Here is a 17,791-nt window from a genome sequence, read left to right on the forward strand (position 1 = left end):
ATCTTAAGTAAGGCATCTCATAAAAAACTGACCATAAGAAAAAAGAGATGACTGCTTTAAAATTAGGACCTTCTATTCATCAAAAGACACCAAGAAGTAATTGAAAAACAGCCTCAAACTTGAAGAAAACAATTGCAGCCTTTGTAACACACAAGCATATGAAAAAATGCCAGCAAGTCAAATAAAAGATGAACAAAAATCCCAATCAATAATGAAAAGAAGACTTGAACCAAAATCTTAAAAATAAATATGTATATACAATAGACATAAAGATATGTTCAACCTCATTAGTAATCAAGGACGTGTAGGCCAGGATTGTAATGAAATACCATGTTGATTGACACAAATGAGAAGTTTAACAATGCCACGTGTGAGAGAAGATACACATCAATGACAATTTGTATTTATTGTTGGTGGGTGTGTATACTGGAATGACCATTTTGGAAAACAATTTGTTAGTGTCAGTAAGGTGAACATTTACATATCCATCAAGACAGCAACTAACATTTACATATCCATCAAGACAGCAACTCCACTTTTTGGTACATGTATCTTCAGAGAAACCATTTAGCACACATAAAAAAGACTGTTACAACAATGATCATTTCAGCACTTTTTGTAGTAATCAAAAAAGAAAGGAAATAATGTCCACTGGAAAGAGAATGGATACATACACCATCATCTTTAACAGAGAATACAGATGCGACAATAAAAATCAAAAAGAACTGTAAGAATGAATTCAGACTCAAATATATTGGGTAAAAATACCAAGCCCTAAAAAAGTGTATAGTATGGTTTAACATTACTGTAATACTAAAATTAAGCAAAACTGAAGAATATATTGTTTTTTCATTTATATGTGTGTGGATTTTTTAAACCAAGGAATAATAAAGGTGGCTTTCTAGATGGTGATTATATCTACTGTAAGAAAGACAAAACGATGTAAGAGAGAATAAGAATATAAAAATGGACATTTTGTGTTAGCTTTGGAAGTGTAAGTATAATGGTGCAATCATCACCACTCACTACCACCTGCCTCCGCTCCAACAATGACCACCAAAACTAAAAGCTTGAAAGGAAGCTCTATTTTAGGAGTATCTACAAAATTAATCAAATTTCCCTAAGTTCTCCTTCGTTCACAGCCCTTAAAACAACGGAGAGTATTACATCTCTATCTAATGAAAAGTATTACTCTAACCTGCCTGGCAAGCCTACCAACCTATTATACTTGCTTGGTATCTTATGTATAGTTTATTGAAAAAAGTGAAATTAAGTATTTTGCTTTAAAAGGTGTTAGAAATCTTAAATCTGGGTCATTGCATTTCAGCTCCTGCTGGACTACAGGCTGTCTTCATTCTGGGCAAAGAGCCCAGTGGGAAAATATAAATATCTTCTTAAATACCCGAGGGTACCTTACAGCTTTGAAGACAAGGCGATGTGATTTGTAATGTGTCTTATTAACTTTGGTGCAGATTGAGGTAATGAACTACCTTGCTGATTTAACCATCAGGATGGATGGCCTCTTCTGTCCTCAATGCATCTGAAGGACACAGCTGGAAAGGCTGAATGTACCAGCTTTACAGGTCACCTTTGCAAAATAAAATATAGTCTTGAAGCCCAAATTGGAGCTAAAAGCCACTTAGAATAACTGTTAAGCTTAACAGTTTGAAATTTTAAATTACTTTGAAATCACAGAATTCAGAGTGGCTTTGAAGAATACAAATAAAAAAAGTAAACTTCTGTTCAAAATATTAGATGGAGCTGATGAGGTAACCCCCCTCATATTCTGTTTCAGTTATATCAAAATGCAGGTTAAAATATAAAGGAAATCTTTTAAATTCATAACTGATCTGTAAAACATGTATATAAAATCTCAGGTGTCAGAAAAAAAAAGAGGGAAGTGAAAGTACGGAGTGGAAAATCAAGCTTATAAAAATACTGGCGTATCAGAACAGGATATATTACATAAAAGCTAGGGCATTTAACACTAACTTGAGATGGAAAATGAGGCATGCCAGGGAGATGGGAAAGAATGATGCAGTGTGGTACCCATCCTGGAAAGAAGAATATCCCTAACCATTGGAATGTTGTGAATTAGCAAGGAAGCCATTTTGGGGTGATTTTTGCATGAAAAATAAAGATCCACCCATAAAAAATTGAAATTAAAGCTTTTATCACACATGAGGGCAGAGCATAAAATATCTACAATCCTGTTGGCAACAAATAAAAAAACTCAATAGTCCAGAGCAAACAAAAGAAAATAAAAAGTTCCAGTAAAGGGAATTCCCACTATAGACAAGCTTGCAAACAAGAACAAAAACAAACAAAAACCTTACAAGCCACACAGGAAATTCACTTCCATTAGAGTGAGTCATTAGTTATAACAAATGGTAGAATCCATACCTTATGACATAAAGATAATATAACAATTTTAGAGAATAGTACAGTAAATATGCTTAGCCTCATGGTGTATGTTTCCCATAAAGTTTATTTGCTTGAGATTGGAAACTGAAATTGACACCTAAGAACTAGAAAGGCTTGGTTGCCTACATTTCATTTTGGGAGAACATGTCTTTCTTGTTTTTACAAGCCTTGGTTCAGACAGAGAGGGCTGATGGAGAGGACATTTGAGGGAAGTGAGAAGAGAGTTTGAATAGTTAGGCATATCTTTCTCACCCTTTTATAGGGATGAGTAGGATAAATTCATCTGGGTCATTTTATTTACAGGACCTAAAACAGAACTGCTCATCTACTGGGTGTTTATATTCATGAAGGGGTGGGTGTTATGGCCAAGAAGGAATCCAAAACAACTCTCAAATTTCTCATTCCTGAAAGATGTACAGTATGGGTACTTCCAGTGACCCCAGGTTCTGAGTTGAGATGTGGTAGGTAAATGAGATTCCAGGGCATCACTAAAGCACTGGTAAAAAATATATAATATTCAAGAGAATTTCATATAAAGCTATTTACAAGTGGTGGCTTGAAATTCATGTTAAACACTTGAGGTACCATAAATGCCAAGGAGATCTTTTTTGTGGGGCTCAAGGGTCATATGAATAAGGCGAATCTGGATCCTCAATAGACCAAATCAAGTCTATAGAGAATAAGCCAGGTCAGTGGTGATAACATATAGAAAAGGGACAACAGACTAAGCATTACAGATGTGTTTTAACAAAAACTAATAGCAATTTTGGGCAGCCAAGAGAAGGACATTCACATTAAGGGAGTATTTCTCCTTCTTCATCCTCCCTTATATCAACAGGAGATCAGTATCCAGAAACTGGGTGAAAGGAGGAGACCGTGAGACCATTTATTCTCATTCCTGCCTCTGTATAAATTGCTGAAGCAACAGATTAATCTAAACTTGTGGAATATTTGATTAAATTATAATATTTAAATTTAAATTACAGTAAATTTTGATAATTAAGAGAGAATAAAAAGTAATGAGATCAGACAGAAATATTATTTAAGAAGCCAGCTACCAGACAGAAAGTGAAGTTTGACAGAGTTGGGTATAGTTATTGGAAAAATAAGACTGTTTCATGTTTACTACTCATTAAGTTGAAATGTTTCAGTCAAACAGATGGTATATGTTTAAGTTGTTTAACTAAAAGAATAAATAGAATTAATCATATAAAATAAGAAAATCATAAAAAGATTGTGAAACAACTCAATAAAATAGTGAGAAATGGAATATGTTTATAAAAAAATGTAAACATACATAAATATAGCAAGATAAATATATACACAGATAAGGATGAAAATATTTCTCTATTGAAGGATAAATTATACCATGGGCAGCTGAAGAGAAATTTTCAGAATTGGAAGACAGATTCTAGAAAACTATCCAAAATTGAGTGGATAGAGATAAGAATATAGAAAATATTAAAGGGAATCCAATAATTGCAATATGGGAAGGGGATAGTCTTAAGGGCTCTAAGAAACTTTTCCCTTAGAAAGGGATAAAGAGATTGGGAAAAAGAAAATCTTCACGAAGAAAATGCAGAACCACTAAATAAATATTTATCTGTTCTAATTAACATACCAGGTCACAAAGTATAAACAGAAGCAAATTCACACATAGACACAGTTGAATTAAACTGTAGAAGACAAAAGAGAGTGAAACTGCAGAGCATATACAACAAAGAGAAAATTTAAAGGTGCCAGAGAAAATGATAAAGGAACAATAATTTGACAGCAAATTTCTTAAAAACAAAAAATTTCAGAAGACAAATAATATTTTCAATGTCGTTAAAAAATCTGTCCTCACATAATTACCTGCTCAATTGCATCATTATCCAATATGCAGGACAAAATAAAGGCATTTTCTATATACAAAATCTGAACACATTTGCTACTCACACTAAAAAAGCACAAATAAGAAACTGAACACAGAAGCAAAGAAAAGAACAAAAGGAAAAACCAGTCACAGAACTTGGGAAAATAGCATTGGTAAATCTAAATAAATAGTATATAAAATAGATAAAACAATAGCAGCAGCAGCAATTGTATGGACTAATTTGGGGGGAAAAGGTGAAAATGAAATCCTAGCCAACCATAACGTGGAAGATGGAAGAGGAAGGTTTAGAGTTAAACCATGCTAATGTTTCCACCATATTATTGTTAGAGAGGTATATAGAAATATTTACAGTAAGATAAAATAAAGTACGTATTCCAAACCAGTAGAAAAGGAAGAAAATTGAACTAAATAATTTGGTAACTTCAATATGAATAGGAATTGTTAGAAATGTCATTATAGATGAGAAGGAAATGGGAAAATAGTCCAATAATTGGTCTTGAAAATTTTGTTATTAATATGAAAATTTTAAAATCCCTTTGGAAAATGTACTCCAGTATAAATTTCTGATGAATCACAGAGTATCATTTAAATGAACAACATGAATAATAAGGAACAGTGATGCTTATTTAAGGACATTAAGAACATAAGAAAATAATAGTAGGTGTTTTATTTAAATATTATCAGAAAGCATTTCCTGGGTACAAAAAGTCCTTCCCTATTGTAACATGTTAGTGAATTATTGTAGCTTTCTTGAGGCATGTACAGTGCTATCTCATCCCTTCCCTTCCTATTCATTGTTATGTTTTATATAGCACTCACATAACACTGATATATGAATTATGTCTTTATATCCTCAGAAACTATAATATTTTCTGACATATAGAAGGCACTTGTCAAGAGTCTGAGAAGTAAACTGGATTTAAAAAACAAAAGAATAAGGATGAGTAAAGAAGAACTAAAAATTGATAATGCAGAAACTCAAAGATCACATTTTATAATTAGAAAAGGATAATACTGTATTGGGAATATATGGGGTACTTTAGCTACAAATACATTTTTAAATATTTTTAAAAGTGTACTTTATTATTGATCTGAATTTTACCTGTCTTTAAGTATCAAACCCTCAATATATGAAGCAAACTAAACGATAATGCTTTTCAAAAGTAAAGAGGTACCTTAACACTTAATTAACTATATTCACAAAAATAACTCAGTCTGTGTGAGAGAAGGGGGCTTAATTTAAAGTCCAATTCATGTGCATTGTCTGGCATCATCAGCATTTGTAGCAGATAAAGTTTTGTGCCCCTTGGCACAGTATTTTCCTAAAAAAGGTCATAGCTTATTTTTGATGCAATTACATTGCAATCATTTGAGACACCTATATTCTTTATCTATATTCAGATAAGCATAATCTAGATAGTAAGGCATCCATAAAAGTTAAAGCAGAACTTGTGATAATAAATAAACATAATGTAAAACATCAAAAAATATAGAGCTAGTTAGGGATACGTGTCTAACAATTATATGGAGCAGAGAAACTACTAATGACACTTATAGTAAAAATATACTTCTCTACAGAATACTTTTCCCCTACAATACCTAAATAAGTTTATATACATACAAATACAGGAAAAAATAAAAATCATTGTCTATATATCTGGAGAAAATGTATTTATAGGATTTTGTGACCTAATAGTAATAGTAACAAGAAAAATTAGAAGCACAGCTACTCACATGTACTGAGTACTAGGCTAAGCACTTTAAAGAGAATAGCACACTTAATTTACTCAACAACTTATGAATTATGTATTTTTTATATCTGTTTTACAGATTGAAAACAGGCTTATACAAGTTAAGCAAATGACCCAAATCATACAATTTATAAGTGCCCGAATGAGGATTTGAAACCTAAGTAGTTTTACACTAGAATCCATGTTCTTAACCACTATGCCTCACCTATGACCATGTACTAACATATAATTGATAAAGACCAAGAAAAGCAACTGACTTCCAAAGTCTTGCACTTCCCATTCAGCCTAGTGCAGAGCCACTGGTAGTTGGTGGTTAGAGTTTCAAGTTCCTTCTTTAAGGCCTCTTGTGCTGCAGGTGGAGCTTGAGCTATGACACTATTTACAGACTCAGTAAGGAGTTTCACTTTTGCTTCTTTTTGTTGGGCCTCTTCTTTAGCTCTCTGAAAGATAAAGAATGCTCTCTTAATAGCATGAAAATAACTTTACATTCAAATTGCATTTCCATGTATCATATAATTACTTCCTCACAACATGCCAGTTAGAATGAGATTTACAAAAATAAATCTAATATGAATTCCAATCTCTTCCATAAATGTAAGGTTAGTTGTAATCAGAAACTTAAATAAATAAATTATTAACATAATATAACAGATCTTTAACAAGAAGAGATTGAAAAGTAGTCTGCATGTGGGTATGGATTTGTGGTTAAATATATACATGTCGATATAAATACAATTGTTTGGAAAAGGCAAGAAACAAATATTTCAATATTAACTAGGTTAAAAAATATTTGGCAGTCTAGAATGGAAATCACTTATAAATTACTCAGATGAATGAATAATATCAAAACCATCACAAATATGATTATATGAATCAAAGGATACTTAGCATAAAAAGGTCCCCTTAATGCTACATTTAGGAACTTATCATGATGAAGGAAATAAATTTTTGTTTAAGAATTGAAAACACCAGAGATAAAGAGAAACTGGGATATCAGAAGCTGGCCTGACACCCAGCTATGCTTTGGCCTTCTCCAGTGGAAAAGAAACTGTTTCACATAATTTCAACATTGGAAAAAGCCACTTTGTTACCATAACATATCAAGACCACAAGATCATTCCATAATCATGTCTGAATCCAGACAAAAACATCAACATTGCCCAAACCACAAAATGCCAGTCATTCCCCTATCCTGGTTTAATAGAAATGAATGCTGTTTCTTTGTCAGTTATGACTATAGTGTCATTCTGGTCTTTTCTTCTGGACAAGGTATGATACACATAGACTTATCCCCACTCACTAAGGACAAGCAATACAAAGTAAAGCTTTTAAGCACTCCCTTAAATCCCCTAATACAAACACAAATCCTATCACCTTTTTTCATCCTCACGTACCCCATGGCCTCCATGTTGTGTATTCTCCCTCATTGCAAAAAGGAAGGAACCCAACTTGTTCACCTCCAAGAGAGTTAGTGGTAATTGATGTTTGATTGGAAGACATTTACACTCCTTAACTTCAAATGTGTACATATATTTTAGAAACACAAACACATAAACACTGTGTCTTTAGTCTGTGTTCTTCCAGGGGTCAAACATGACATTAGCTTTCAGGCATAAGTAGTTTATAAACATGTGCCAAGTGAAAGAAATTCTGGTAGCAAAATGGGGAATTGAGACGAGAAAGGGAAGAGAGATCCCTATGTTCATACTTATTAATCCCAGCAAACACTGTTACTGACTGGAGTTTAATCCTGTTAGAAAGCCCTGAGAAATATATGCTTGTGGATTATTGCATTCAGGGGTGAAGGCATTGGGGTATTATTTCTGTATCATCTTCCATAATTGTTGAAGGCTGTGAGAGAAATGTTAATTTCCCAGTACTTGCAGCCTGCTACACAGGTGCAAAAGTAGGATTCAGTGGCCACAGAAATTCAAGTAAAGAAATGCAGGTTCTATCATGCAGAATTTGAGCCTGCATACAATGCAGTGGTGAAGGTAATGGCTTATGTGCAGGATATGGACAAGGTCAACTAGAAAATGCCTTTGTATGTGTCAACATAATCACCCTAGTCCTTTGGATTTAGTCCCACAATTCCTTAAAATATGGATTTTGTCAGAAAATGCAAATTGTTTTGCCTATAGAATGTTTGCCTTCCATGGTGTATATGTACCACATTTTCTTTATCCAGTTTATGTCCTTTGCAGGGACATGGATGGAGCTGGAAACCATCATTCTCAGCAAACTGATACAAGAACAGAAAACCAAACACAACATGTTCTCACTCAAGTGAGTGGTGAACAATGAGAACCCATGGACACAGGGAGGGGAACATCACACACCGGGGCCTGTTGGGGGGTGAGGGGCTAGGGGAGGGATAGCAGGGGGTGGGAGGATAGGGGAGGGATAGCATTAGGAGAAATACCTAATGTAGATGATGAGGTGATTGTTGCAGCAAACCACCATGGCCCGTGTATACCTATGTAAAAATCCTGCATGTTCTGCACATGTACCCTGGAACTTAAAGTATAATAAAAACAAAAATTTTAAAAAAAAGAAAGTTTGCCTTTGCTGATTTTAATTTAAATGATTGAAATCTTTAGTTCAATATTCTAAATAAATGAGCTTTTTGGCATCACTGAGTACAGATACAATTTGTATATCTTGGCTGTAGTAATTACAGTATAATCAACAAGATTGATAACCATTCACTTAGTATGTGCTACTGTGTTCTGTGACAGCCATGTCACAAGTGCTACATCATTAGATCTTTAACCAAACCTTCTCAGATGTGTTTTGTTATCTCTATATTGCACAGAGTTCAAGGAAATCATCCTCAGAGTTATATCCTTTCTTTCTCATAGTTTCTGTTAAGCTGGTCTCAAATCCTCCATGAGCTGAGGAAGGAGCATGCTGTAGTGGTTCTAATGAATGAAATTATAATTTATACTCATTATAAATAACTCAAGCAACTATCTAAAAATGTAGAATGAGGAACACTTCTTTCCATGGTTTTTAGGCTTCATATATTCTTGTTTAATAAGAGGCTCAGATATTGGGAAAGGCTCAGAGAAGAAACAGCAAAATTTATTAACCCAGGTACATATGAGGAAATGAGATAATGATGAATTTCTCTACTAGGAGAAAAAGGTAGACAGCGAAATGACTGGCACAATTTCGACACAAATCCTCATAAAAATGGTGGCTCTTGTTTTATTTCTTTCCATGAATCTAACTATGATATGCTCTGACATCTTTCATTGCCAGTATTTCATATAAGTGCTTCTTAAAGTGAGCATCCTTGGCATCACTCTGGAACTTGTTCCTTGGCATCAACTGAAACTTGTTAAAAATGAAAAACTTCAGGTCTCACCCAGACTCACTGAATCAGAAACTCTGGGGTCAGGGCTCTGTGTATTAAACAAGTCTTCTAGGTAAGTCTGATGTCCAGGCGCAGGATTCACTGCTGTAGTGATTATACAAATTTATTTGTGTATTTACTATTCTAACTTCTAATGTAAGTTCTGGTAATCACTAATACTAGAGTTATAGTAGTGTAAAAATAAAAATAAATAAAAAGGAAAACAGTTAATAAATTTCCAGAGTGTTTTTCAAAGGATTTTACTATAAAGTTTTGCCATATAGTCACTGCAGATCTTCATAAAAGTTTTAAAGTAAGAGGTTGTTTATCAAACACTGCTCTGGGTTCTTTTATGTCAACAAAAAGTTTTCTTCTCAGGGGAAAAATAAGTTATGAAAACAGCACTTTCATTTTCAAGTAAAATATAGGAAAGAACATAAAACAGAAGGAGGTCTCTTTTTTCTTTGAGTAAATCAGGGAGACATGTCAAAGTAGGTCTGTTAGTATCTCCTGAAAATAAAGATAAATTTGCTATCAAATGAGGACAGGCAGAAGTCTGGATGAGGTACTGTTGCTAACCTCCAGGTAGTGAAGTTGACCTACAGAGATTGCCTTGAGAGTCAGGCTGAAAAATGAAATCTTCCTACCAAATCTCTCAGTGTTTGTTGCCAGGGGCTTCCTGAGTTTACTTCTTTTTACTCTCACCCCCAAACTAAACCAATTTTGTAGCTAGACCAATTATTTAAACATGTCAATCAATGTAGACAAACTTGGTGGATCACTCATTTCAAGTATGGTTTTCAAATTTTAAAAATTTGAGGAAATCTACTCTCTAGCACGGGAAAATAAAAGAGATCTGACTGGGTTGTTGGCTAGAGAGGCAAATTGCTCTTAGGGAGACAGAAGAGGGCCAGAAGACGGACTGAACCAAAGGAACACCGGGGAGAGCCAGAGCAGCTAAATACAAATGACTGTATTATCCACTTAGGGATCTGAGGTAGTGGCTATACAGAAATAGAAGTAGTGAGAACAGACCATAAAGGAACTGAGATACAAAAGAGGAGAGGGGAGGAGAGAAAGAGAATAAAATACTTTCAATCCTGTGGGCTCTACCACAAATAAACTCTGTGACTATGGCTAAATTACTTGACCTATCTGGGGATTTCAGTTTTCTGATAAGCAGAGAGAGAAGTGTGGATTATATTACTTTCAAACCACCTTCTAGCTCGCACATTCTGATAAAGTTTTCCTCATGGTGACCTCCCGAAAGTCAAATTTTAAATTATTTCAGTCTCTCTTTTGAAATCCTCCAATGATTTTTCTATTTCATTTAGAAGGAAAACTGATATTCTAACAAAACTCCTTTGTTAACAGATATCTGCCCACGTCCTAAGACTCATCTGAGGTAATTATATCCCGTTTTCCTTCCTTCAGGCAGACTTCTTTCTCTTCCCAATTATCCTCAAGGTCTTTGCAGAAGTTACGCCCTCTCACTAGAAAGTGCTTCCATTAAGACTTAAAAAAAAATGGTTGGCTTTCCCTTATGATTCAGTACTTTCATATTACATACAATTCTTCATAAATGCTCTACAAGTCAAGTTTTTCTAAACTAGCATCCTGCCACCCTCAAATCCTGCCTGTACATTATTCATTCTTGATTTCACAATCCAAGTTTACTTTTTGGCAAATTATCATGACCTCAAACTATTTCATTTATTTTTCCATTTATTCCCTGCTCCTTACCATTCACTAGAACACTAGAATGTCAATTCCAAGGCAGTGGTCTTGCCTACCACCCACAATATTCAGTATTTTGAGGGTATTTGGCACATAGTAAGTACACAGTAAGTTTTAGTTGATGAATGAAAATGTTGTTAGATTAGAATAATTTTGTATTTTTATACTCTAGAAACGATTACTGTTTATACAAATGTTTTCTTCATTATAGTTTTTTTACAGATCCACAATATTTATACATATTTATGGAGTATATTATTTACTTTAAACATTTGACTCATGATAGATTCAATATTTAAACATCTGAGTTTTCATGTGAGTTACTTTCTGCTATTAACTATAATAAATATTTCTGAATTATAAAAACTACATAATAGAGTACACAATTTTTTTTTACCATGTGGCCCTTTTCAGAATTAAAATAATAAATAATGAGTCATGGTCGTCTATACTGTGCCAGGCATTATGTTAGGAATTTTATATTTCATCCCTCTAATGATTCTGAAAAGCAGACATTCTGAAACCCAGTTCACAAATGAGGAAATGTGGCTCAGTAAGCTTGTGTTAGTCACCCGAATTTATACAGTTGGTATGGGGTCAAACTAAGTTCTAAATTCAAGTATCTGGCTCCACCATGATTTTTCCTTGTCACAATCCTTGAGCCTAACACATATCTACAGTATTAGTATTTCACATGTCAGTGTTTATAGGTTCTTGCTAGTACATAAAAATAATAGTTATGATTAGAGCTACTAATTGTTGAGTGCCAACTGAGTTAGGCAATTTACTCACATGTTAGTTTCAATCAACAGTTTATACATTCAAGTGAGGAAGTATAATGACATAAACATGATAAAATAGAGGATTATATTGACTACTGAGTTGCCCAAGGCCATACAAAATGCCACTGTGTAGGTTCAGCTCCAGGCTTCACCTCCAAATCAATACTACATACCAGTTTCCTTGTCCATAAATCAATGTTATATTTTGTCCTATTGTTTCAAGAAAAGTACATGTAAACTCAGTCCTTTCTATTCATTTTAAAGGCTACTCATTCAAATATTTAGTAATTCCAAATTCTAAGAGACGTCTTCTGACTACCAAATTAACACAGTTTGTTGACTACATTATAAATGTTGTCTTTTCAATAATAGTTTTGCACAGTTTCATCTTGCATCTGAATCAGCTAGAAAGAGCTAATGTGATGAGCTGATTCTACTGTCTTAATACTATTTGAAACAAGGGAAAATTGTTTCAAATTGTCATTTTCAATATTTATAAATGACCACAATACATTAAAATTAATAAATTTAAAGGTTGTTAAAATGTATATTAAACTTGAAGCTAAATTAAAATTACTAATTAAAAATAATCTCTTCTGTTAGAACAAGAAAAGGGCAGACTGTACACAATTTCAAACAATGTGACATTTCTTTCTTTTTCCATTTACTTGCTTTGTTTTACTTAGTTGTTCTTTTTTTTTTTTTTTTTTTTTTTTTTACCTTCATCTCTTCAACTGCTGTCTGTAATTCATCTGGAGTTTTATATTCAAAATCTCTCTCAAGGTACTCTTCTTCAGCTTGTGTCATCCATTCATGCATCTCTGATAGATCTTTCTGAAGGCTTACAGTTTTCTCCAAACCTCCCTTCAAAGCTTCCTTTCTGGCATAGACCTTCCATAAAACAAGCAAAACATGATTATTGACAGTGATGAAACATTATTATTATATTATTTGATCAGTATGTAAATAATGTAAAGCTTAGTAAAGAAGTAAAAAGCTTATATGCTTAAGAAAATAACTCATGGGGATCAGATACACTTAATTTCCCATGAGTATGAAAATAAGATATGTCTATTTATTTGGCATACTTAATAAAAAGAACATGTTGCCCTATGATGATAATTTAGCTGTTTGTGTGACAATGCTTTTCTGTGAATAGGAAAAAAACAAAACTTTTTAAAAAAATATGTTTCAGTTGGATAATTAATTTTATTGGCATACATAGAAATAGTCATTGTGTTATTTGATAATGTTTTACTAATTTAAGTATTCTAAGAATTTTGTAATCATGTATCTACAGAAAATGCTCATAAATTAAAAAGAAAAATGAAAAGTGCATAAAATACATAGTTTAGTAATTCACAGAAAGAAGGTAATATATGGCCATACACATATGTAAAAGATAATATCATTTATAGTTAAATAATTGCAAGTTGAAATGAATTAATGCATTTTCACATGGAAGATAGGGAAAAATAATGATTAAGAGCTCATTTTGGGCAGGGATGTGGGAAAATCAAAGTGTTTATACTTGTTGAGGGAAATATTCAACACAGTACAACCTTTTAGGTACTAAAATGGCAAGATATGTTAAAACGTTATTCTCCACAAATCCGAGTCAACTATTTCATTTTCTGAGAGTGAATCATGCCAACCAAAGTGTAGTGAGTAACACGTACAGTGTTTAATTCAGCTTTAAAGACCCAACATTTTGAAAACAAACCCAAAGATGCTTTCTTTGGAGATTAAATTATGATATATGCATACTATGGGACACCGTGCATCACTAATACATCTTTACTGAAATGAAAAGTGGCTCAATATAAAATTTTAAGTGTAAAATTCAAGTTGTGAAAGAGTCTCTTGGTGGTTATAGAAAATGTTTGCTGTTTAAAGTCTCATACATTTCTGAAAACTAAGACTTTCTACGGTGGATTCCATTACTCATTAACCAGAAAAGTGCAAAACTTAAAACATCTAAAAGAAAATCAGGCTGGGTGCAGAGGCTCACGCCTGTATTCCCAGCCCTTTGGGAGGCTAATGTAGGTGGATCACGAGAGGTCAAGAGATCAAGACCATCCTGGCCAACATAGTGAAACCCGTCTCTACTAAAGATACAAAAATTAGCTGGGTATGGTGGCGCACCACTGTAGTATCAGGTACTCGGGAGGCTGAGACAGGAGAATTGCTTGAACCCAAGAGGTGGAAGTTAATGTGAACCAAGATCACACCACTGCACTCCAGCCTGGGGATAGGGTGAGACTCCATCTCAAAAAAATAAATTAAAAAAAAAAAAAGAAAATCATATACCTTGTAACAAGGCACTCTATATTATTACAATTATTATACATAGTGCTCACTTTTACTTTAAAAAGTAACTCTATTCAAAAGACTGTATTCTCTCTGGTTTAAACAGCATTCTATTTTTCAAGCATTTTCATAGTATTGTTTTAATATATAATGCATAGTTTTAGTAAAATGAAGCTTTCATGTTACTTTGCCCAATGGTATATATGTGTAGAATCACCATCACATTGATTTTCCTTATAATTTACAACCACGTTGAGTCTAATATAGGTAATACTTCATTTTAGGTTCTTTATTTACCTAGATAAATGTAGTACCTGATCTATTAAAATGTAAATAAGTGTTTCACTCTGAAACATCTAGAACAATGTGTCTTGCAATTGTACTAGTAAAGGTATAAATGTTATTTTGTGTAGTCAATGAACCTATAATAAACTTAAGAAAAAATGCTGCTATTTTTGCTATTTTATAAACTTAAGAAAACATGCTGCTAAATTTCTACTTAGATACCCTGCTCTGTTATAATCTTTTAAGACAGTTGGTAAAGCTACAAAAACCTTAGAGGGACTAATGGAATCTCAACAAGACTTGTTGTAAAAACTATATATACACATACATTTCCGTGTGTGTGTGTGTGTGTGCGCGCGCTCACAGGTGTGTGTGCGCACACGCCTGCACACACAAGTATGGTGAGATACTGTTGGATCATGGAGATTTTGTAGGTAAAAACAACAGCATTTAGAGATAGATTTGATGTTTGGCTGTAAGAAAAATATAGAAGACAAGAAAATCTCAGGGGATTTGGCTTGGATAACTGGCAAGATGGAGTTGCCAATTTGTATTAACAGGCAAATTACTAGGGTAGTAGGCTGGAGTGTACATCAGGAATTTTGTTTTGACATGCTAGATTTAATATGCCTATTATTAGTCCATGTGGAGGTGTTGAGTGGGCAAATTAGTATGCAGATCTATGACCAATAGAAAGGTCTAGATTATTAAAAACAAATCTTACAGCAGGAACAATTTACAGGTTACATTTAAAACCATAGAGCTTGATAAGTTGACCCAGAAAGTGAGTAGTAATAGGAACAAAAAGGAGTCCACAGACTGATCTCTGGAACACTTCCAAATTTACTGGTAGGGCAATAGAGCCACCAAGGAAATTGACAGTAGTCAGGGAAAACTAAGAGATAATTAAGAAAGAATGATGATACTAAAGCCAACTGAATTTAGCGATTTAGTGATGTGAATTCACTGGTGACCCTAAGAAATTTTGCTTCAATAAAATAGTGAGGATGACACTTTGATTTAGCTCTCTTAATTGGCTTCAAGAGAGAATGGAAGGCGTCAAATGGAGAGAAAGGAATTTATGTAAAGGAAAACAGGAATGGAGTGGTGGTGAGACATATTACTGTCCAATGGAGGATTCTTTAATGACAGGAGAAATTACAGACTAATTCTCTACTGATGGGAAGGATGAAAATGATGGGAATGATGTAGCATAGGGAATAAGTAAGAGGCAGAGGGCTGGTCATTAGCTGGTGTAATGCCTTTGTGCTGAAAAAAGGGAAAGGAATCCAGTACATAAGTGGAAAAGCTGGCTTTAGACAAAAGCACAGAAAGTTCTCCTATGTTAACAAAGGAAAAGTAGAGTCTATGATCTTATATGCAGGTCAGCGGGAGTACTGCAACTTCTATTTTGATTGCTTGTATTTTCTCAGTAAAACAGGAAGCTAGTTTTTGCAGAGAGTAAGAGGGAAAGACAGACTGTTAGAGAAGTCTATACTGAGTCAGAGAAAGACAATGATCTGCAAGCTGCCAGAAAGACATGCACCGAACCTCTAAATCCCATTTATTGATAACTATTTATTATTACTTTAAAGCCACTAATAAGTACAATATATAACCATAGATTATTTAGAAAGTGTACATGTTTTATAATTTTATATATGCAGGTTTCTATTCTCTATTTTACTTAACAAATGTGCATAATGATTACTGTATGTTAGATGAAGCTCTACACACCTTGGAAGGGTAAACTATTATACACTTTTTATGAATGAGGCATTAATATTATCACATTTTAAAGACTGGAAGACTGAAGCACAAAGAGATCAAACAACTATTCTAGAGTTTACACCGGCAGTTTATGATGTGGATAGATTTAAACCCAGGCAATCTGATCTCACAGCTTCTGGTCTTACACACTGTGCCTTTCCATCCACAAAAAAAAAAAGTATTCTCCAGTATTTGACCATGTGTGTCTGGTTTATTTTACTTAGCATACTATCCTCCATGTTCATCTATGTTATTGCAAATGTAAGAACTTTCTTTTTTAAAGCTAGATAATATTCCATTATATGCATATACCACATTTTCTTTATTTATTTGACAAACTACATTTAGATTGCTTTCAGGTCTTGGCTACTGTGAATATTGCTGCTGCAAATGTAAGGGTGCAGATACCTCCTTGAGATCCTGATTTTACTTCCTTTGCATATATATCCAGAAGTGAGATTGCTGAATCAAATGGAAATTCTATTTTTAATTTTTTGAGGAACCTCCATTCTGTTTTCCGAAATGGCTGTATAAATTTACATTCCAAACAACACTGTACAAGAGTTACCTTTTCTCCACATTCTTGCCAACACGTATTACCTTTTACTTTGTTTTGTTCTGATGATAGCCATTCTAAAGGTATGAAGTGGCATCTCACTGTGGTTTTTAAGTGCATTTTTTTGGATGATCACTGTCATATCTTTTCATATACCTGTTGGCCATTTACATGTATTCTTTAGAGAAATGATTATTCAAGTCCTTTGCTCATTTTTAATCAGGTTATTTTTTAGTTTTATTTTTTGATTAAGATTTAGAAGTTCCTTATATATTTTGTATATTTATCATTTGCCAGATTTATGATTTGTGAATATTTCTTCCCATTCCCTAGAATCTAAAATAGTCAAACTCATAGAACTAGAGAGTGAAAGGCTAGGAGAGGAGGAAATGGCAAAATGATGCTCAAAACATACAAAGTTTCAGTTATGCAAGATGAATTAGTTCTGGAGATCTACGTACAACATTGTGCCTATAGTTAAAAAAACTGTATTGCTAAAAATTTTCATCTACGGCCATACCACCCTGAACGTGCCCAATCTTGTCTGATCTCGGAAGGTAAGCAGGGTCGGGCCTGGTTAGTACTTGGATGGAAGACTGCCTAGGAATACTGGGTGCTGTAGGCTTTCTAAAAATAAAAATTTTCTAAGAGGCTAGATCTTAGGCACTCTTATCACAAAAGAAAAAAAATAAGTAAGTTAATTAAGGGGTCAGAAGGAAACTTTTGGAGGTGATAGTTGAATGTTGTAATGGTCTCATGAGTGTATATTTACTCTTTAGCTCATCAAATTGCATAAATTAAATATGTACAACTATTTGTACGTCTATCATACAAAATGATTTAAACAGAAATAGATTATTTTTCATTTCAAAGAATTTATAAATTATTCAATTTGTTCAAGTATTTTAGGGGCAGGGGCATGGGGAAGTCTTCTCAATAGGC

At 33.6% G+C, this 17,791-nt stretch overlaps 1 protein-coding gene and 1 pseudogene across 17 annotated transcripts in view; one reads left to right on the forward strand and one right to left on the reverse strand.

Annotated features, from left to right (window-relative positions):
* The window catches only part of DMD (dystrophin), a 2,312,475-nt gene that overhangs the window by 1,377,311 nt on the left and 917,373 nt on the right, over window positions 1-17,791 (reverse strand). For all 17 annotated transcript variants that reach the window (XM_054251383.2, XM_035288503.3, XM_054251382.2 and 14 more), the window contains 2 exons: window positions 12,649-12,819; window positions 6,309-6,491 (listed from right to left, as the gene is read on the reverse strand). In XM_054251383.2, the coding sequence (XP_054107358.2) occupies window positions 6,309-6,491; window positions 12,649-12,819 (354 nt within the window). The remainder of the gene's footprint in view (window positions 1-6,308; window positions 6,492-12,648; window positions 12,820-17,791) is intronic.
* Window positions 17,356-17,474, forward strand: LOC118150715 (5S ribosomal RNA; annotated as a pseudogene).

This window comes from Callithrix jacchus, chromosome X, assembly GCF_049354715.1.
Source record: "Callithrix jacchus isolate 240 chromosome X, calJac240_pri, whole genome shotgun sequence".
Lineage (NCBI taxonomy): Eukaryota > Metazoa > Chordata > Mammalia > Primates > Cebidae > Callithrix > Callithrix jacchus.